Raw genomic sequence first — 22,076 nt, 5'->3', positions numbered from 1 at the left:
AGACAGACAGTCAACCTTTGGTGAAATGCACTGATGTTGTACTTTCACATGAACTGCTAGAACTGCCAGCAGCCAAAATGGCCACGGCGTGCTGCTCGGCTTTAATTAGTGCAAAATGAGAAGTTTTCTTTTCATCTGCGAACAAAGAAAAAGAAATGCTGCATAATAGGAAACAGGCCACAGAAACAAACCAAATGAATAAAGGCAAACGAAAAAAGTCTCAACATGTCAAACTGAAGGGTTTGTCTGTCAGAGGAAATGACATCAGAGGGAATTTTAACACCCAGTGAACTGACAAAGACTGAAATTTCCATTCAACAGGATGCTTGTTTCAGAAATATGGATTCATCTGTGCTCGTTCTTCTCGTCAGGCAAAGAAATAACGCAGCGAGTTTAAATCCATGTGAAAACACAACAGGTAGACATAAAGGCAGAGCACAAAGTATAGGGAGGACTGCGCGCTCCACAGACTATACTTTATGCCTCTGTTTGGCATTCCTCATTCACAAAATCGACAGTGAGGCTGGCAATCAGATAGGCTGATTATAACAGTGAGAACCAGAACCAAGCAAAGCCCAGAACAAGGAATGGAGATAAAGACTGGGGGGGAGGAAAGTGAAGACAGATCGAAGACAGGAGGACAGCAACTGGCTTATTTAACACATATATCAGGCTTGTGGATGCAAGACGAAACAGGAGTCGCACACCTTTGCTTTATGACTGTGCGTGCACTTTTTATTTGTATTCACTGCTCTCGTGTGAATCTATCTATGGTCTGTTTCGTGTGTGAGAGTCAGAGACAGGAAAAGGAATGACCAGAAAAAAACACAGAAATAGAATATACGACAATACAAGTCTAGCTAAACCGAGCACTGAGAATGACTGGAAAACAGTGAGCGAAAGGAAAAGACAAAACCTAAAACGAAATGGAGTTAACCAAAAATATGTTATAAAGCAGAGTGTGAAGTCATTGTATTCTGGGACAGTAAGGCCTTTATTGTTCTTTAGCAGGAGTTACCTTTATATCCTGAGAATAGGAGAGGGCACGAGGGAGAGAGGGAGGAAAATTAGGGAGAAAAGTAAAGTGAAACAAAACCAGCACTGCCAAATATTTAGTCTGTGATCGATAAATGAAGATGGCAACCAAAGGAAGAGGAGGCAGGGAGGAAGAGCTAGGATCACAGCAATGAAATGATAAAGAAAGAAGTTGAACCACAGCAGTGTAAATACGTCATTCACATGTTAGATCTCAGAAGAGAGAAGAAGGACAAAGCTAATGACAATGCAACAGCTGTCATGTTGTACACAACGTAGCTTCTGTTAATAAATACAACTGGTTTTATACTGACAAACTATCTGGTGCAGGTTACCAACCTTCTGTAAGAGGATCGAGCAGCTGTCACCACAGCCTGTGCTGCTGTTCCTCTAAACTACTAGATTAAGGTCTTTAAAGCAGGAGGTGTAGCATAGTTTAGTGCACGATAAAGCATGTGCAGCCACAGAGATGAAGAAATGAACAAAATGCAAAAGTGCCAAAACAGTAGTTGGTTCCAAAAGTGAGCCATGACTCCCCTGGCCTCTTTAAAGCCACTGATGGACCTAGAATTTTGTCGCCTTGTTCTTGAGTTGGGTGTCCGTGCTGTCCGCCTGCCCACTCGCCCGGTGGGGTGACGACAACAGCCCATCAGCCTTTTATAGCTGAGGTGTGAAAACAAAGTTCTGCACTGCAGGTTTAATGTTACTTAACATGGCAGCCCGGGCGAGGTGTCGTCACTGATTTCTACAACTGATTCGATTCAGTTTAGGCTCAGACAGTCAGAAGTATTATGGATATGTACTGATAAATGATCATAATTATTATGTTTCTAACTATGTATACAAACAAAGCTGACACTGTGAGACTTCAGAGGTGTGAACATCACAGCAGATGTGTTTGTGTCAAAGCAACTGAGGATAAAACATGAAGGAGATTTTCCTGGCCGGGCTTTTATAGCAGATGAGCCATGAATCGACATGCGAACATTACCTGACGCTGCTGAGGTTTGATTAGAGACGCAGCTGAGAGTTTTACAATTTGGTATCATTTTAAAAAGTTTGCATTTCTTTGGTATTGAACGCCAGAAATGAGGCTTTCTAGTCGGAGGTCAAATGGAAAAAGCCGCGTTGACAGCGCTGAACACAGCGGCAGACTGATGCGTAAAAAGCAGCGAATAATGCAGAAAACAGATTTTATGGTAAACTGGTCTCTGAGTACACTGAGAGAGAGAGCTGTGCAGGAAGTGTGAGTTTATCCTGGTGGAAGCGAAACAGCAAAAGTAAGAAGGAAATAAATGACAATGTCTTGAAAACATGAAGCTACTTTTGATCTTGTTCTGCTGCTGGTTCAGTGAATTGTGGTCAGAGTGACGAAACCTGCAGCTTCAGAATCTGCCGGCGTTCAGCACACGACTGCGTTCACGTCTTTGATCGTTTGCTGCTTTAGCTGTTTGGTGGAAACAGTTTTGTGAGCTTTAAGCTGAGATTCTGGCGTTTCTGGCAAAATACATTTAAAAATCACTTCAGACTTGAATAGAATAGAATAGAATTCAACTTTATTGTCATTGCACATGCACAGGTACAGGGCAACGAAATGCAGTTTGCATCCATCCAGAAGTGCTTTAGTGATATAGATATATTACAATATATATTAGCAATAATAGTCGCTTTGTTTAAACTAAAATCGTTTGGAATCGGGGAATCGATTTTTTTAAACGCACTTCTAGTCAGAGGCCCAAATCAGAGCTGCAGGAAATTAACTGTTAATTAAAATTTGGGTCCAAAACACACTTTCACCTTTCAGCTAATACTAGCAGCTCAGGTGTTGGAGAAATTGTACTTACTCCTGGACAAATGTTTTTACCGTTAACTTTTTTCCATGAAGGAATTCAATGTTTTGTGAAGATTGAATCAGAACAGCGTCATGCTGGCAGATAGATAATCAAAACTGGGCTGACTCAGCAGGACCCTGTTTTAAAGAGATGCCTTTTCAGGCTGAAACTGGAGGCTGCATGAAGAGGTTTCACAGAGTTTGTTATATATATAAAACCCTGGAAACATGCCTGCAGAGCACGAGAATCAATACACAGAGCTGGAAGCAGATTTTAGGGAGAAACAATTTTGAAACTGGTTAAAAGAAACATAACTGTGGTTTTAGAAAATCATTCAGTGTAATTGTAAGAGTTAATACTGTGCAGGGTAGAGGCCTAAAACTCAGAGAATCAGTTGCTCGAGTCCTGCCAGGAAGCTATTTACTTCCTTAGCCTGCCACGCTCTGGGTTATCATCTCTGGAGAACTCCTTGACCTATCTCAGGTTAAACGCTGCTGGTTCCTGCTCGGTCACTTCATCTTCTTGCCCCAGCAGCCAACAGAAACGTCGACTTAGAGAATCCCTCCAGAAACAGTAACGATCCAAAAACGATCGTATATAACCACAATCACTTTGGTGGCTGATACTGCATTGCTATCCTAGAGCTCTGCCTCTGGAATATTTACAGATTGAATCTGTAAATATTCTTGGAATAACAGAATATTACTTAAAATAACACTGAAATTAAAATTGTACTTCTAATGATATGATTGCCTTGTGTAAACTAAAGTACGACTTACATCTTTAACGCAAAAGGCAATTGTGTGAGTCAAATTACAGCTGCTTAAATTCAGTGACAGTTATGAGAACATTTGACTGTGTAGCAAATACACGTGGACAGGACAAAGGAGGAAGCAGCTCACAGGAAGACCAGCAGTAAAGACACAGCAGATTTCTCTAATATTGGCTCCCTGTTAAATCCAGAATTCAGGCCCCATCTTATCTTAATGACCTTGTAGTACCATATCACCCTATTAGAGCACTTCGCTCTCGCTCTGCAGGCCTACTTGTTGTTCCTAGAGTATTTAAAAGTAGAATGGGAGGCAGAGCCTTCAGTTTTCAGGCCCCTCTTCTGTGGAACCAGCTTCCAGTTTGGATTCAGGAGACAGACACTATCTCTACTTTTAAGATTAGGCTTCAAACTTTCCTTTTTGCTAAAGCATATAGTTAGGGCTGGACCAGGTGACCCTGAATCCTCCCTTAGTTATGCTGCCGGGGGATTCCCATGATGCATTGAGTTTTTCCTTTCCAGTCACCTTTCTCACTCACTATGTATTAACAGACCTCTCTGCATTGAATCATATCTGTTATTAATCTCTGTCTCTCTTCCACAGCATGTCTTTATCCTGTCTTCCTTCTCTCACTCCAACCAATCACAGCAGATGGCCCCGCCCCTCCCTGAGCCTGGTTCTGCTGGAGGTTTCTTCCTGTTAAAAGGGAGTTTTTCCTTCCCACTGTCACCAAAGTGCCCACAGGGGGTCACATGATTGTTGGGTTTCCTCTGTATGTATTATTGTAGGGTCGACCTTACAGTATAAAGCTCCTTGAGGTGACTGTTGTTGTGATTTGGTGCTGTGTAAATAAAACTGAGGCAAAGATTTCATGGTCTACATCAAAGACATCAATACTGATTTTGCCTGTGCTTGTGTAGGTCCTGTCTGCTCAAAGTAAAATGCTCAGATGGCCCAAGTCACTCAAAGCCAGTATGACATCAGACATGCAGTATCACACAGGGACTGAATACAACAGTAACAGGGAAATGTGTTTCTGTAAGTCAAGCTGTTATTACAGCTCGTGTAAACTGGTTTGATGAATTCGCCCTCTTTGGGGCCCAGCTGTAGCATCCAGTAAATACATCAATAAACTCTATCGCTGGTGCAGCTAAAGTTCAGCTTTAACAAAAAAAGCAAAGGATGAAGAGAGGAAAAGGAAAAAACTCGTGATAACAGTGACAAGAAGAGTTTTTAAAACAGTGTACAGTACCTTTAACTCTAATATCCGGATTGTGAGCTTTAAGAAGACAGGAAAAAGGAAGAAAAAAGACATAAATAAAGAGGATTTAGTTCAGATAGGAGGAAGCAAAGAAAAGAGATCTAACTGAAAGTGACCACGAAGAGCAAACAACGCTTATCAGGACCAATCCAGTTATTTTGTATTGATCGGTTACGATGTCAGGTGTGCTGTTTCCAAGCTGAGATATGAAATCACCCAGTTTCATGAATCTGGAAGCAATTCTTTACATCTCTGCGTTTCTAACATGGATCAACATACGATGCAACTGTAGCGGTTACAGACGATTCCTACCAAGGAACGCTTAACTGATCATCACAGTCATAATCCAGTGTCTGCAGCAGCGATACAAGCAACAGCTGCTCTTTAGTCGACTGGCTCAGTCATGCTGATGTCTAATAAAAAAACAACCGTCTTCACTACTTGCTCAAGTCACTTAGCACATGCCCCGGTAGCTGCATTAGTGTTTTCTCTGAGACTCTCTGGATGTTTTCTGGTCCCTGTTTATTTTTGATCATGGATGCAGATGAAAGATCTTTGTTGCTTCAGTTCTTCTTGAGGACTACACTGATAACTTCCTGTGACTGTGTGCTGGATAGATATTTATAAGACCATAATCTTTCTGGATGTTATTAATTGCAGCGCTGAGCAGATCAAGTGCTGGTAACTAACACCAGCTACAAAAAAGCAGTTACCTAGAGCGATCCTAAGGGGAAATTCTGCTTTGAGCCCAGATTAAGATGTTTTACTGGAAAACAACAAACTAACACAAACATGTACATCCACATTATCAGCAGCATAATTTTCCCTGAGAGCAACCACAAAGATGAGAAACTGTGATAGGCTGGTTAACAATGGCACCGGGACCAATCAGTGAAAAGAGCTCATCTAAGATATCTGTAGTGTTGTTCAAGGCTGTGCGCTACTCTGCTGTGTCCAACTGGATTATTTACATGTAGTTGTAATGCTAAATTATGTTGTGTGTGTGCGAGTGTGTGATCCACTCACCAATGTTGCAGTGCTCCCCTGTCCATCCCTGGTCACACTCACACTTCCCGTCTTTACAAACTCCGTTCTTGCTGCACAGTGGGTGGCAGGCCTTTTGGTCACACACACTTCCAGTCCAGCCCTCCTCACAGCGGCATACGCCGCCGTAACACACTCCATGGCTGCCACAGTCCACTTCACACACCTCTGTAACAGTAACAAAGAGAAATTACTTCATCGACTGCAGAACCAATATAAGCACGTGCACGCACACTGATGCACTCTGTTCTTATTTCACCCGCAGCTGCGTCCTGGACTGCACCCTGTGCACGCCAAATGATGTCTTTACGTACAGTGAGGTTCAGGAAAAGCTCACTGACGGTGACGGTGAGCATTTTGTAGGTAACACTACTGTGTGTGCTAAGTTTTGTTAAAGAGTTAACAACATTTTCATGCAACATGCTGATTTCTGTAGTACAGGCCAATACTAAGTGATGACAGTCTGACTTTATTTCTCTTTTGGAGTTTGAAAAATAAAATGAAACTTTTTTATTTACCTTAAATCTTCTTGGTTGCATTGCGTCCAGTACTGCAGCGTTCAGGGCACCTCTAACACTGTCGTCTCAAGTAGCTTCTAATTTGTAACTGATTTGGATTTTTTATGGCGGTCACTTCACTTCTAAATCCCCTCATAACACATCTGTACAGTATTCTGGTTTTACACATGCTTCAACAGAAGGTTTCATTCTGAGAAATAAGAATATGAAATGTGGACATAGACAGGTAAACAGTGCACACACCTAAAGAGCAGTCAGCTCCAGTCCAGTTCTGGTCGCAGGCACATGTGCTGGTCTCTGCATTGTAGGTGCCATGGCCTGAACACTGGTCTGGACACATGGCCTTGGTAATTTCACAGCTGGCTCCACCCCAGCCTGGCTGACAGTGACATTCGCCATGAATACACACCCCATGGGCCGAACAGCTGGGGTCAATGCAGTCCACTGGAGGCAGAGAGGAAATTATCAGCACACCAAACAGTACATACAGGACACATGCACACGTTCACGCATCAGCTTTACTGTTGAACTCTTGAGGGCAGTTATCTGGAGCCAGATGCTTAAACTCTTCAACCTTAATTACAAACAGCTTTACATACACTTGTGCATTTCCTCTTTTCTGACTCTAAGTCATGACAGAATTTTATGCACGAGTGCCTCATTTCCACATTAAGCAATGAATGGATGTTTGGCTTCTTTCATTACATGCAACCAGACCCCAGACCAGTAAACATATTTGAGGTGTTTTTGGATAACCGCTCAGCACTGCTCACACATCCACCGCTTTGATCATCGACTCAGTGCAAACACAAAATAATATTATGTGTCGTTTTGTTGGGGTAAACCTACACGGCATCTTTGACATAACTTTTCAGATTAGCAGCTGTAAATAGGCTTAACACACACACACACACACACACACACACACACACACACACAGACTGCACACACACACACACACACACAGACTGCACAGACGCACGCGCACACACACACACACACACACACACACACACACAGACTGCACAGACGCACGCGCACACACACACACACACACACACACACACACAGACACACACACACAGACACACACACACACACACACACACACACACAGACTGCACAGACGCACGCGCACACACACACACACACACACACACACACACACACACAGACTGCACAGACGCACGCGCACACACACAAGATCATTTCATATACTTGATAATTACATCGTTCATATAAAGTATTCTTCTACATTTCTGCTTCATATTCGGTCTCTCTTCATTAAATGAGAAATTAAAAACTTTCATTTCAAGTGAGCAAAATTGCAAATTGATCTGTATAAATCTGTTGCAGCTACTGCAGCTGAACGCATGACATTTATAGAGGGATGGAGAGAAAGCTCTTAATACGGGAATGATGTATAGATTGTTTTGCCTTTTAGGGGTTTTACAATATTAATGTAATAATTAAATAATTAGTTTGTCCACAAACACCGGGTAGATCTGTTTTCACCGTTCTTCAAATGAAATCCCCACATGTCCGCGTGGCTACAGTCGAAGCAGTTCATGCTCTGGATTCTAGTTTTGACTGCCGCACACAGGTACTCATCACCATCTGTGCCCATGGCAACACACACTAAGAATATGTCACATTTTTTTATATCACCAGCGAGATTTTATTGAAAATGGTCACAAGGTTCCTCTCTCTGTGACCTGCTTCACAATTTAGCATCTTTAGATGATATTTATTGGATAAAATCTCAGGAAGGAGTTTGATAAAGTACAGGGCAGGAAGTTTGAACAAAAGGACAATTAAATAATTGAATTATTGTAGAGGAAGAGCATTATAGTAAAGAGTCATCCATGGGACTGCCAGGCAGAGAAGCGTGGTTCATCGCTCCACAGAACACCTCTCCACAGCTACAGAGTCCAGTGGAAGTGTGCTTCACTCCACGTGACACATCACTTGGTGATGCAAGGCTTGGATGCATCTGCTCAGCCATGGAAAGCGCACTGTTCTTCAGCTAATCTGAAGGTGACGTGCAGTCACGTGACTGTAGTGCCCGACTCTGCAGAAAGCCTCCTACCACACTCTGTGCTTCAGCGTCCACTGACTCCACTTTGTGAGCTTGTGTAGCGTACCGCTGCATGTGTGAGTCGCTGTCAGTCCCAGTCGATTCCACTTTGTTACTGATGCAGCAGTCGAGCCCCTCTCTACTGTTAGGACTCTTATTCTATCTGCATAGATACCAGCTAATCATGACAACAGATGGAGGCAAAAACAGAAAAGCATAAACCTTTGTCCATGCGAGAGATGGATCTGCTCTTTCTCAGTTTTATTGTTGAAAACCGAAACTAATGGGAACCAGATGAGGTAACTGTAGCATGTTACTAACGGCTAACAGGGCCTTTTTCCTGAGTATTTGTCAGAGAGTTTGGATATATTAGTCCAAACAGAGTTAAATCTAAGTTAAAAGCATCACAGGTGCCTCTGGCCATGACAGGTCTACACATGATATTTAAGAGTTTAATATTCTGCACAAGTGTGAGACACTATAAGATGATCACATGCAGAAATAACATTAACACCAAAACAACACAAGAGAAATAATAATTAGAATAACAATAGTTTACTGAATGAAAGATTATGTGGAACTTCAGTGCTGTGGTGACACTTTCACACTCTTACCTTCCTCACAGTTCTCTCCCTTATAACCAGTGTTGCAGATGCAGGCGCCCATTATGCAGATACCATGTCCTCCACAGTGGATGTCAATACACTGGTTGGCTGGCACGTCGCACTCGGTACCTTTCCAACCACTGTAGCACTGGCAGCGTCCACGAGAGTACTGACCGTTACCGCTGCACAGCACCGGGCAGGACGCTGCACCAGACACATGCATGAACGGAACAAGTCACACTTACTAAATCACCCAACAAAGGCAGTAAGATAATTGAACCCTCGAGTTCCCATCAAGCTACGTACTGTGTAAACAACTAAGATGGATTAATGTTCAATAAAATGCTATTCAGTTATAAAGCTCGTGCCCTATAAACACTTAGTGTAACTTTTCAATCATTCTTGATTGATTAAGGAGCAGAGCAGCTGAAAACATGCAAAATATTTAAAGTCTTTGTCATGGTCAGTGTCTCCTTTGCTAAAGGTAACGGGGGATCATGCAACAATTGCTTCTTCCCTGTAAGCGAGGCAGGATCGTTTACCTCGAGAGCAGTCGGGCCCCAGGAATCCTGGGAAACAGTGGCAAATCCCCGAGAGACATTCACCGTTTCCATGACAATTGTGAGGACACTCCATAATCGACTCTGATTTAAAGTGGGAGAGAGAGATTATTTAAAGACATACACACACCAAACTGTGTGACTGCTCTTCTGCTATTACCATAGTTACAGCCAATTAGTCCAATCAATGCATCCAATCACCACAACCGCTCTTTCCCTCTCTGCCGTGCTTTTCTTTGCTCCTTTGCTCTAATTAAAACTGCACACACGTGTGCCAGTGAAGGTTTTCACAGCACACTAGTATTACATTAAATATTGGTCTTTTATTGAAAATCACATCCAGCCAATATAGTTGCAGGTCGCTTCAGTCTCACCAGGTTTATCTGCCAAATTCATTTATCGTGCCTGCATTTCCCTAAAAAGCCCATTCAAGGTTTCTAGTATGTTAAACAAAGACAGAATAATCCTTTTTACAGCGCTAACCCTAACAGACGATTATGTAAGTGCTGCATAATATTAGATTATTCTGTTATTATATGTTACCTTATATATGTAATCAAAATAGTTGAATTAGAATACTGCTGTAGATCACGTTATACCCTTTAATATAGAGTGTGTGAGCTGTATGTAGTTTAGTTCTCGTTATACTTTTGAGTTAACAGAACATATTCACATATTAGTTCATTAGATAAATGTGCATCACTCTGTATCCTTGATCTGCTGGGAATGTGTTACACTGTTTTCTTGACATGCTTAATTGTTGAATCATGAAGAGAAGGTTGTAAGCAGGAGACTCTGTGTCTAAAGACAGGGGAGATAGATAGACCACATTCCACACCCCCACCTTACAGAAAGCAGAGAAACAACTGCCGAGGTCATAAATTAGGCGCTGTAACAGAGAAAAAATGTGATGTTTTGGCTTTTACGACCAGGTGGGGGCCACTAGAGAGTATAAAAAGCTGTGTAACCCGTCACTATTTTGAGACTTGCTGTGACCCTCTGCAGGCAGCTCTCCCCATCATGATGGTCCTTATGCTCATAACTGTTGAATTGTATGGAAATAAATGATTGTTGATTGAGCATTGATACACCGAGTATTGTCCCTCCTTCAGCCCAAAGATTCAAAGAATTGGGAGAATTCAACAACTTGGTGCCGTGTGACCCGGATCTTTGGTGTGCTGAGGAGGTGCAGATTTGACCTTTGGTGAGATCGTGAGGCGAGGTGAACAGAGGACCGGTCCAAAAATAAAAAGGTAAGCACAGCCTGTTGTATTATAAATACCAAATGTGCATATTGGGCTTTCCAAATTAATCTGTTCACTGAGTCACATGTATTTTCACATTAAATTTGTCGGTGTCTGGTTTTTGGCGCAAGATACTAACAACATAAGTTGAGGCTGAATTCCAGTGTGTTAAATAAACTGCTTCTACCGAGATACTAATAACATACTACGTTGGACTAGTTGCAGCCACTTTACCTTCCACATTTAATTTTGTCTAAAACTGGCTTCTGTAGCAATAATACGTTAGAATTTCTTCTGAAGACGCGGCCATTAGTCCAGTACATTGAAGTCGAGGTTTGAAGTTTGTTTATGGTGTCGGTTACGTCCTGGCTCTTGCCGGCTATGAAATAGAAGTTGATTTAAGGAAAAGCAGATGCTGGCTTCACGGTGCAGTTGAACGCTGGCAACGCGAGAGCGAAACACGTCCGTAGGTTTGGTTTATGATACGGCGTGTTCCGGTGGTGCGGCCGTGAAGTGCAGTAGTGGTTGGTGCTAGTTTTAGTACATTGGATAGAGGTTTGACGGTGGTTTGTGGCGTCAGTCGAGTTTTTTTTTTTAAGGGCTGCGGTCATAAAACAAAGTAAAATTTTACTTGCCAAGAAGTACATAGAGCAAAACCTGGTTTATGATGTCAGGTATAACTTCGGGGATGCAAGCATCACTTTTATGATGCGACTTTGCCCCGTTGTGGCGGTCATAAGCGCAGAGAAAGGGGTATTTTGGTCTATGGTGCAGTGTGCTTCAGAAGATCTAATAGTTGAGCTCAGAGGTTTCTGTGCAAATTTCTGCTGATGAGAGGCGCTCTCTGTGTGTCACACTGATGGTGTAACGCGCTGTGTGTGTAAGGCGCGCTCTGGCCGTGGGTGAGGCGCGCTCTGAGTGTGCTTTTTGTGTGTGTGAAGTCTGAACACAGTGACAGTGACGGTTGATGTGTTTGATTAGGAGGACATTAGAGCAAATACACATTTTAGGATCAAAGGTTGATGCCTAGTGTACCTGTGGAACATTTTGCCCTAGGAGTGGCGACCCTCCTGTCCGTGGACGCGTGGCCAGGACCGGCGTCGTCCGGGTGCCGAGGTGGTGACTTGGGGAGGTGAGGGCCCCCGCATAGCTACGGAAATAACACTGGAACGGCCGTGTAATCACGGGTTCACATTTATTCCGGACTAGAACAAGACACATTTTGCGAACAAACGTTGAGTCTAGATTAGTAAAGAAATATAAAAAGGTTGAATTCCTCGTTTCAGTGGTTGAAATTGTTGTGTGTCTGTCCCCTGACGAGTGTGAAATTAAAATAAAGAGGGAATTTGGAGCCACATAGAGATAGACGGGCATAATTGGGTGTATTACTCTGTGGTGTAATAAAAATAAAAAGGAGAGATAGTAAGAGGTGTGCAGTGGAGAATTATGGAGGAGTACAGAGAGGAATGTGTTGGGAGACTGGCGTACAGTTTATGCTGTCAAGGTAGGCGGGTTGCCTGCTTATCTGTTTAACAGTGATGAAAATGAAATTAAATAAATCTCTTAGTGTGTTAATACAGGAAGCTGCGGACCTGGACCAACTGCCCCCACAAGCACAGCGGCCGAAGCAAAATTATAGGTAATGGGAACCACACCCAGCACGAATCAGCAGCTGTGAAAAAGACAGCAGCGAGGAGAGAATTAGAGGAGAAATTAAGAGAAGTTTTAACACATAAAATTGGGGCCAACGGACTTGTGGAGGTTGGGAAGGCGTCCGGAGCATCACAACAAAAAGGTGAAACAAAAACACACACAAGCAGAGAAATCTGAGAGAAAGGCTCCTTTTAAGGTAACGCCTAGTTTGAGAAAAGATAAAATTAACCTGCTTTTATACAAATGCACATACACGCAATGAAGAAACAGCTTACACTCATGAACACGTGAAGATTTTCCAGCAAGGTTAAAGAAAAATTAACATACTTAAATGATGAAGTCTATACATTACTGACAAAGAAACCCTCTGGGTTGCAGGACAACAATTTAACTAAAAAAAAAAAAAAAGGGGGACACTGGTCTAACCAACCAGGCAAGACACAACAAATTTAGTGGTTAAAAGATTCAAATTGTGACATGTTTTCTGTTGATTGATTAATAAAAGTGATTACTGAATGAAAGAAAGTTCCTTTTTTGGGCTTTTAAACATGATCTTAAGAATTTTAACATATACCGGTGTTGTCCTGTCAACTTGGTGGGTTAGGAGTTGATTATATCGGGAGACAAAAAACAAAAAAAGGGGGAGAGAAGGCTGACACAGGGCCTGGCCCCATTGTCTCCCCTCTGAATAACACAGCCAACACAACATCATTTTCCTGTTCGTTTGTTTTTGTTTTTTGTTTTTTGTTTGTTTTTGTTTTGTTTTTGTTTTTTCTATACATATTTAATTACAGGCTGCTTTGCCGGCCCTGAAAGCCGAGGCTGACTGGACTCCTGCTCTCCCCCATACGTGACACTGACCAAATGCTGCAACAGCTGGACCCACAACAACGACCTGAGAATGTCAACAGACCTGCAGGAATGTGATCTCATGCAGCCGAGACGGAGAGCACTAAACCTAAGGCCCGTTTCACTACACGGGGGAAAATTCCCAGACTGCGTCAGCTGACAGAGCTGTGACGAGACGCCCGCCAAGCCCGAATGAAAAGTAAGGCCGAGCGAAAGAATGCTGACCTTGATAACTTTGCATTCACACTGTGCAGGACAGTGATGGACCAACACGGATGATCGGGTGGCGAAAAAGGGCGTGACCGAGACAAGAGGAGTAACTGAGGACAGAAGGCACCTCAGAATGGACAAAAACACAGAAGAAGATGCAGGTTTCACCTGCGGTGAACATCGACACTGGAGAAAGGACTGCCCTAATTGGGGTCAGAACCAGGACGGACTGAACTTTGAGCAGCAGCAGCAGCAATGGTCGCAAACAAACTGAAAAGGAGGAGGGCAGGACCCCAGGGCATGCTTCAGGCCGTGGTTTACCCAGAACACCAGAACAGGAAAGTGATGAACACAAACACACACACACACACACACACACACACACACACACACACACACACACACACACACACACACACACACACACACACGTCTCCAAACACACAGATTCAGAATGAAGTGAAATACACACATGAACACGTGCACTCGTTGAGTGAGTGAGAAATGACACACACACACACACACACACACACACACACACACACACACACACACACACACACACACACACACACACACACACACACACGGGAATGTTGATTCACTGAGAAGTGATGCACACACATACACATGCACACGCTTGTGCAATGAAGAGTGATCCACACGCACACACACATACACGCTGATGCAATGAAGAATGCTTTGCTTATGCTGATATGCAAAATGCTGCACACAAACATCCCAATGCATAATTTTTATGAGGAGCCATTGATTACCATTAAATACTTAGAATGTGTTATATGTCACCTAGAAGGCATTTATGTAGATTTTAGGAATAAGGTCTAAAACGGTTTGGTTATGAAAACAATGTCTGTGCGTGATGTCTGTTTATGGCTCAAGGCCTTGACTGAATTCTTTGCTGTGCTTCACACAGCCCTGATGAGGAACAGTGGCACAGAGTGAAAATGATGAATTAATAGTGTAAGGTTAGGTCGGAGTACGGCATTTTCTGTGATTGAGTTTTAATTCAAGGAGGAACAAAAGGTGTTACGGCACCTGAGGTTCTCATTCCCACACAATATTGTCCCGGCAGGAAGCAAAACGTTCCTGTGAATTTCTGGTTGATTGTTTGGTTTTGTTTAGCGCTAGCTTGATTTTATCAGTGAGCTTTGGCTTGTGTTCTTTCTCGTAAGCGAGAGAGGGATAGTTTTATGCTTGGACATGTCTGCAACGGGCCCTAGTTTGTGTTATTTTAGTAGTATTTTGTTGGTTATGTCTGTTTTTGTTTTTGTTACAGTGCACTGGAGAAAAAACATCTGAGAGGTGTGATCCACCGGTGGTGATATGTTGATATTTTGTGAGTTCATGATTTAACAATCAGCTCTTTAAACCAGGCCTGAAAGATTGAAATTTAAAGCGCTATAAAATATTATTACTGTAAACAGTTGCAAAGTGTGCTTCTCCATGATTGTAATTGGCTTGGGAGAAATTCACTTATAGGGAACACTGATCTAAAAGGATTGCACCGAGTCAATCCGGCCCAAAAAACAACAAGGAATTGTTTTCCTTTAAAATGATGACGTCATCTTGCTGGTGATGGAGGCTCGAATAGGTTGCGCGGGAGACTCCATTATCAGCAACATCTGGTATGAATGTGTATGGAGGTATGCATGTGAATGGACTGTGATGGACTGACGACTAAAAGTTTTGACTGACTTGATACTGAGACAATGACTGCACCAACTTTAGGATTAGTAAATGCCAATAAACAATTCACCCAGCCGACAAGAGAAGGGTGGATGCTTCGTTTTGTTTTGTTTTGTTTTTTCAGGAGCAGGAGGATAAGAGAGACTGGAGGAGGAGACTCTAGCTTCACATAAGTATGAACTGCAGACTTAACACTGTGGTTGCTGATTTTGAGTTACTGATGTTTGCATTAAGAAAACTGTGCTATATTAGCTGTGTTTTGATTAAGGTATCATGTTATATTATTGGGAATGCCAAATGCTACAGTGGAGATAACTATTGATATCACTCATGACTGGAATATGTTATTATTAACCACAGCAGGCCACTGTAAAAAAGTCAATTACATTTTATAGAGGAAAATCGCCAAAATTTAACAATACCAATGAATGACTGGCCACATTCAGAATAGAGATATGCAATAATAAACATTGGTCCACGTGATTTAGGTTCTCACTTGAAATAGTAAGTTATTAAATGTAGAATATAATCGACAGGGACATTTGATAGGATGTGGTACTGCAAAAGAACAAGAGCAAAGTAAATAAAGAAAATATTGTGTTTAGTTTGGATAAATTCAAATTAAAATGTACCATTACACTCAGAGGATCAATATGGAATAAAACATATGCAAAACTTGTAGGAAGTACATGACTGATAACTGTTCTGTCCTGAGCGTTTGTTTCCAGAGCACCCACTTGACCACACCAACAGTTTCTCGCCACCGAGGAGGGGTACTTGCAAAAAGAATAAAATAAAAATCTGAGTTTAACAAAACATTTTAAATGTAAATATCAAGCTTACCTTTCTTTTTCCATGAAATGTGCTTGTGGGCACGCCAGCCATTTTGAAAAGGTGGGCAAAACAATTGGCAAGGCCACACCCCCACACGTGTGATATAATTTTAAAGGTACTGTTGCCCTCTCTAAGAAACATCAGGACTTAGAGGAGTGGCAAGTAGAGTATGCGAGCTACAAGCAAAAACTAAAATGTGTACTACAGTGTGCAAAAATGAAATACTGGGTCATCAGGGGGACATGAGGGACATTTATAAAACTAAAAGTCCCACTAACCTTAAAGTGCACTTGAAAAGCCCACACAAGAAGGTTAACCTAGCTTACCTAGAAGAGCTCATCAGGGGGAGCACACTCCCCCTCCTTGAAGAGCTCACCCACTCAACCCGCATCCCCAGAAAACAGCTAACCCCAGATAAGGCAGCGTGATGTATCCCGAGACAACAGGACTGGGACATCTAAATAAAGGTGTGAAACAATCGCCTTCAAAAGGTTATCAATTCACTTGAACCAAAATTAGGACCACACGGTGCGGCAAGAGTTAATAGTTATTAGTCTCAACACCCAAGGATAACCAGAAGAGCATGACTGATATGATGGAACTGGGATTTTGTTACACTTAATTTTTGCAAAACACAAATAAAACTAAATTGAAACTAAGGATTTTCAGAAAATAAAAACTAGACTAAACTAGCAAACAATTGGTAAAAACTGATTAAAACTGATGAAAATTGCAAAACTATTACAACCCTGGTCCAGACTAAGATGGTGTTGGACATCTTCAGGGCAGAAAAGGGTTGGTGTGACCAAGGTGTGGTTTGGCTTGTTGTATGTACATTTCAAAATGTTACAGCTCTGGATGGACCAGTTACCAGGGCATGGAAGGATGACAGACTTCATTACATGAGGAGAAGGGAAATTTTCGGGATCGAAGATCCTCAGGGATGACAAGGCTGGAGCAACGGTACTCGAGAGAAGAATTTCTGATACTTTCTGAGATATGATGTCACCAACCTTCTCTTTTAATTGTCTAGCTCCAATGAATTGACACATGGGAGTGTGTCAAAAAGGGGGAGTTGAGTTTGAACATCAAACAATGGTGATATGAAAATTTCTATGAGTTTATTTCTGTGTTTAATAATTTAGCTATGGTAAAACTTAAGCTTATAATGTGTTAGACTTAGAAAGGGTTCACTAATTTTTGATTTCTTTTACACACACATAGATTATGATTAGAATAAGTCCTGAACATAATATTTTAAACCAAATTTGAATCATTAGAAGAACAATGGATAACAATATTAGATTATCAAGGCTAGGGAGAGAGGTGTTTTGGTTTTCTGTCTCTTGCAGAGAAAGGAACAGACACCAGACGGGGACACGGAGATGTGAGGACCCTTCATAGCAGAGACAGATGTAGGGACAGCCGAGACAGCAACTGGGGTCAAGTGTCATGGCGTTTGGGCTCCTGGAGAAGATGGATCCCACAAACACAGCAATAACCATGAAGGGGTTGGCGAAAACCAGGAACACCAGACCAACGAGGTTCGAGAGGCTCTTGGCAAAAAGGGGGACACGCCGGTGAACCCAAAACACACAGATCCTTGTTTGAAATCGGGGCAGAATAATCCCCAGAACTGTGCAATGACTAAAGGGTGGTCTAACCCCGGAGGTCGAAGAAAGAAGCTGAGAATCACCCAACTGGAAGACACTGGTAGCTGCAGCAATAAAAATAAAGGTTAAAAGCTCCTTAGACAGAGGTTCTAGTCTAAGTACATTTGAAAGGTATAAGGGGGCATTAAAAAGGGGGTGGAAAACTGGAGCACCAAAATAAAGCTGTGGGAGAATTGGGGAGTGATGGGAGAGTCATCTGTAACTGCTGTTATGGTTGTAAATCTAACTTTGCTTGCATCTGAACTGCGTGAACACAGAGGTCATCCCACATATGGTCCACCCGTTAAAGGGGGACAGAGGGCCTCAGGATCAAGAAAACTTGGACCTTGCGACCCTGGAGTGCATGTTGTAAGTGATCTCTTTCAGAGATCAAAAGGGGGAATTATTAGATTATTCTGTTATTATATGTTACCTTATATATGTAATCAAAGTAGTTGAATTAGAATACTGCTGTAGATCACATTATACCCTTTAATATAGAGTGTGTGAGCTGTATGTAGTGTAGTTCTCATTATACTTTTGAGTTAACAGAACATATTCACATATTAGTTCATTAGATAAATGTGCATCACTCTGTATCCTTGATCTGCTGGGAATGTGTTACACTGTTTTCTTGACATGCTTAATTGTTGAATCATGAAGAGAAGGTTGTAAGCAGGAGACTCTGTGTCTAAAGACAGGGGAGATAGATAGACCACATTCCACACCCCCACCTTACAGAAAGCAGAGAAACAACTGCCGAGGTCATAAATTAGGCGCTGTAACAGAGAAAGAATGTGATGTTTGGTCTTTTACGACCAGGTGGGGGCCACTAGAGAGTATAAAAAGCTGTGTAACCCGTCACTATTTTGAGACTTGCTGTGACCCTCTGCAGGCAGCTCTCCCCATCATGATGGTCCTTATGCTCATAACTGTTGAATTGTATGGAAATAAATGATTGTTGATTGAGCATTTATACACCGAGTATTGTCCCTCCTTCAGCCCAAAGATTCAAAGAATTGGGAGAATTCAACAATAACCACAACCAGTTTGGTTAAAAAAGTAAAACTGGATGAAATGTTGTTGTCATTTACATGTAGATTATATCGTGACTGATGTTCCCTCACAGAAAGTTCTGGGCTTGAATCTGTTATTCAACTGTCTGTATTTTCACTTCAAACTCATTTTTCGAGATAACTTATCAGGGAATCGAATGCAGCTTTACTCAACGTTGCTTCGAGTTAAGATCGAGTTGTCTGTCACGTTCCAGATAACCATGAGCTCCAGAACCTGCTTTGATGTTTCTCACTATAATTATTGTTGTTATTATTAACAGTAGTAGTAGATTTGAATTTCTGTAACAACAAGCTGGTAGCACATACGTTGAGCACATGCTTTGAAGAGGTGCACTCACTCTTACAGCAACGTCCCAGGAAGAACAAGCATGTCTCACCTATGATGATGGTATTGTAGGAGACTTGTTCTGTGTTTCGTCCATCATTGTAAAACGCCAGGTGCCAGATTCCAGTGTCCAGGTACTGGATGAACCCAGCCTCATGCACATTCACGGAGCGGATATGTCGGGGGCCTCCCTCAGATTCTTCTTCGAAAGAACCGGCTAGACGTATGTGTGCTGCGTCGGTGTCACTCAGTGCTCGTTTGTCTTTCGAAATAAGTCGACTACCATCCAACAGTTCCACAAAGTCATACTGGAAAACAAAAAAGCACAATAATGCAAACATCTTATTTTCCCCAAGGTTTAGCCTAAAGTTTCAGCTATGACAATCTAACCACTGTGCTCTTTGAGATTTAGAGGTGATGCTCAGCATGTCCAGTTTCTGTCACCCTGCACAGTACCTGGATTCTCCTGAAGGGCCAAGGCCTGGCAAGGACAGCAGTGCAGGTCAGTGTGACAATCGAGTGGTCTTTTTTGGCCTCTTACTGGCTTTGTTAGGCAGTGCAGTGAGAACACATCTTACTAGGGAGCATGGTGACCATAAGGTTTCACATCGCAGAGCTACATTTGGTCAGTCAGCATTTTCCAGCTTGCCGTCTGTGGAGCACACTTCCAACCGAAGTCAAACATCAGACCCTTTACAGTGAAGGTCAAAGTTTAGTTAAAGGCAAATCAGAGCTGTCGTCATTTTAATGAATGATTTTTTGTTGTTGTTGTTTTTTTATTTATTGTCTATTAATTGTAGTTGTATCCATGATGTATTTTAGTTTTATGAAAATTTATGTTCTATTGTAAAATATGTGCATTGTGATTGTGACAAGGGACAATGGTTGAAAATGAGCAATAACTCTAAACTTATGTGCGTTACATCAGTTTTGTCACGGTCCAGGGCAGCGGCCGTGTGGAGAGCGGAAGGAGGACTCAAAACGCAACACTTATTCAGGTGTGAGGGTGATTTATTGATAATATCCAATATAAAGTGGGGATGGTAAAACAGAACTAAGGATGAACTAACTGGGAGAAACTACACAAAGAAATAGCAAACCTGAGCATGAAGGGAGAACAGCAGGGAGAGCACGCAGGGGATTACACCAGGTATGAAGACAGACGACGCGACGAGGAGCAGAGGAAATCACACACTATAAGTACACAAAGAGACACTGGGAAATCACACACAGGTGGGGGAAACAGCTGGACCTGATTAACCTGACGAGACAGGGGAACACTAACACCAGGGACCAACAGAGGGAGCACAAACCCAGAACCCAGTGTCTAAAATCCCAAACACAAACCATCCCAAAACAGCCATGAATAATAATGAAAGTAATAACAATAAAGAACATAAACATAAAGTCACTGAGTCATGGCCGCAGGACCATGACAGTACCCCCCCCCCCTCAAGGGCTGGCCCCTGACAGCCACAGAAACACACCACCAGACCCGGGCGGGCGGCAGGGGGCCCAGGACGGAGGGACCGGGCCATGACCAAAACGAAGACCCCAGAGTCCCAAACAAACGTTCACAAAACTCACAGGGGAGCAGAGTCCGAAGCACAGTTCAGGCGGCCGGCCACGAAGAAGGCCGTGACGGCGCGCAAAAAGTTCAGGGGGCCGACCGTGCGGAAGGCAACGGCAGCCGCTCAGGCGAAGAGGGTCCGGGGGCCGGCCGTGCGGAAGGCAACGGCGGCCGCTCAGGCGAAGAGGGTCCGGGGGCCGGCCGTGCGGAAGGCAACGGCGGCCGCTCAGGCGATGGCGGTCCGGGGGCCGGCCGTGCGGAAGGCAACGGCGGCCGCTCAGGCGATGGCGGTCCGGGGGCCGGCCGTGCGGAAGGCAACGGCGGCCGCTCAGGCGATGGCGGTCCGGGGACCGGCCGTGCGGAAGGCAACGGCGGCCAGTCAGGCGACGGCGCCCGGCCAGTAGCCTAGCCAGCGGTCTAGAAAACGGCCGTTTAGCTCCAGACCCAAACGAGGCTGGGCCAGGCGAGGCTGAAGGCACGGAAGCCGGGGCCGCAGCAGGCGAAGATGCTGAAGACGCTGCTGCAGGCGATGGTGCGGATGCTGAAGACACGAAGGCTGGACCAGACGAAGATGCAGACACGAAGGCTGGACCAGGCGACGCTGAAGCAGAAGCTGAAGCCGGACCAGGCGAGGCTGAAGCTGGAGATGAAACTGGGCCAGGCGTGGATGAAACCGGGCCAGGCGTGGATGAAACCGGGCCAGGCGAGGATGAAGCCGGACCAGGCGATGAAGAAGCTGTAGCTGAAGCCGGGCCGGGCGAGGACGAAGCTGTAGCTGAAGCTGGGCCAGGCGAAGCTGACGCTGTAGCTGAAGCTGGGCCAGGTGAGGATGAGGCTGGAGATGAAACTGGGCCAGGCGTGGATGAAACCAGGCCAGGCGTGGATGAAACCGGGCCAGGCGAGGATGAAGCCGGACCAGGCGATGAAGAAGCTGTAGCTGAAGCCGGGCCGGGCGAGGACGAAGCTGTAGCTGAAGCTGGGCCAGGCGAAGCTGACGCTGTAGCTGAAGCTGGGCCAGGTGAGGATGAGGCTGGACCAGAATCAGGCGAGGATGAAGCCGAGGATGAAGCCGGACGAGGCGTGGATGAAACCGGGCCAGGCGTGGATGAAACCGGACCAGACGAGGCTGAAGCTGAAGCTGGGCCAGGTGAGGATGAAGCTGGACCAGAACCAGGCGAGGCTGAAGCTTCAGGCTGAGGCGTGGCAGTAGCAGGTGGTAGCGCTGCAGGTGATGGTACTGCAGGAGGCGGCGCT

The 22,076-nt window shown here is 43.7% G+C and overlaps 1 protein-coding gene and 1 long non-coding RNA gene across 5 annotated transcripts in view; one reads left to right on the top strand and one right to left on the bottom strand.

Annotated features, from left to right (window-relative positions):
- Window positions 1–22,076, bottom strand: part of tenm3 (teneurin transmembrane protein 3) — a 183,226-nt gene that overhangs the window by 69,230 nt on the left and 91,920 nt on the right. For 3 of the 4 annotated variants that reach the window (XM_080881555.1, XM_080881557.1, XM_080881554.1), the window contains 5 exons: window positions 19,305–19,560; window positions 9,685–9,786; window positions 9,152–9,346; window positions 6,704–6,904; window positions 5,925–6,110 (listed from right to left, as the gene is read on the bottom strand). In XM_080881555.1, coding sequence (XP_080737681.1) covers window positions 5,925–6,110; window positions 6,704–6,904; window positions 9,152–9,346; window positions 9,685–9,786; window positions 19,305–19,560 — 940 coding nt within the window. The remainder of the gene's footprint in view (window positions 1–5,924; window positions 6,111–6,703; window positions 6,905–9,151; window positions 9,347–9,684; window positions 9,787–19,304; window positions 19,561–22,076) is intronic. The other variant, XM_080881556.1, reaches the window with a different exon arrangement.
- On the top strand, window positions 10,303–14,246 carry LOC308396342. The gene is made up of 2 exons (XR_013971548.1): window positions 10,303–10,955; window positions 13,394–14,246. It is a non-coding gene; the product is annotated as an uncharacterized lncRNA (long non-coding RNA).

Source organism: Rhamphochromis sp. 'chilingali' (assembly GCF_963969265.1).
Source record: "Rhamphochromis sp. 'chilingali' genome assembly, chromosome: 4".
NCBI classification, from domain to species: Eukaryota; Metazoa; Chordata; class Actinopteri; order Cichliformes; family Cichlidae; genus Rhamphochromis; species Rhamphochromis sp. 'chilingali'.
This window is presented reverse-complemented; position numbering and strand designations above follow the sequence as displayed.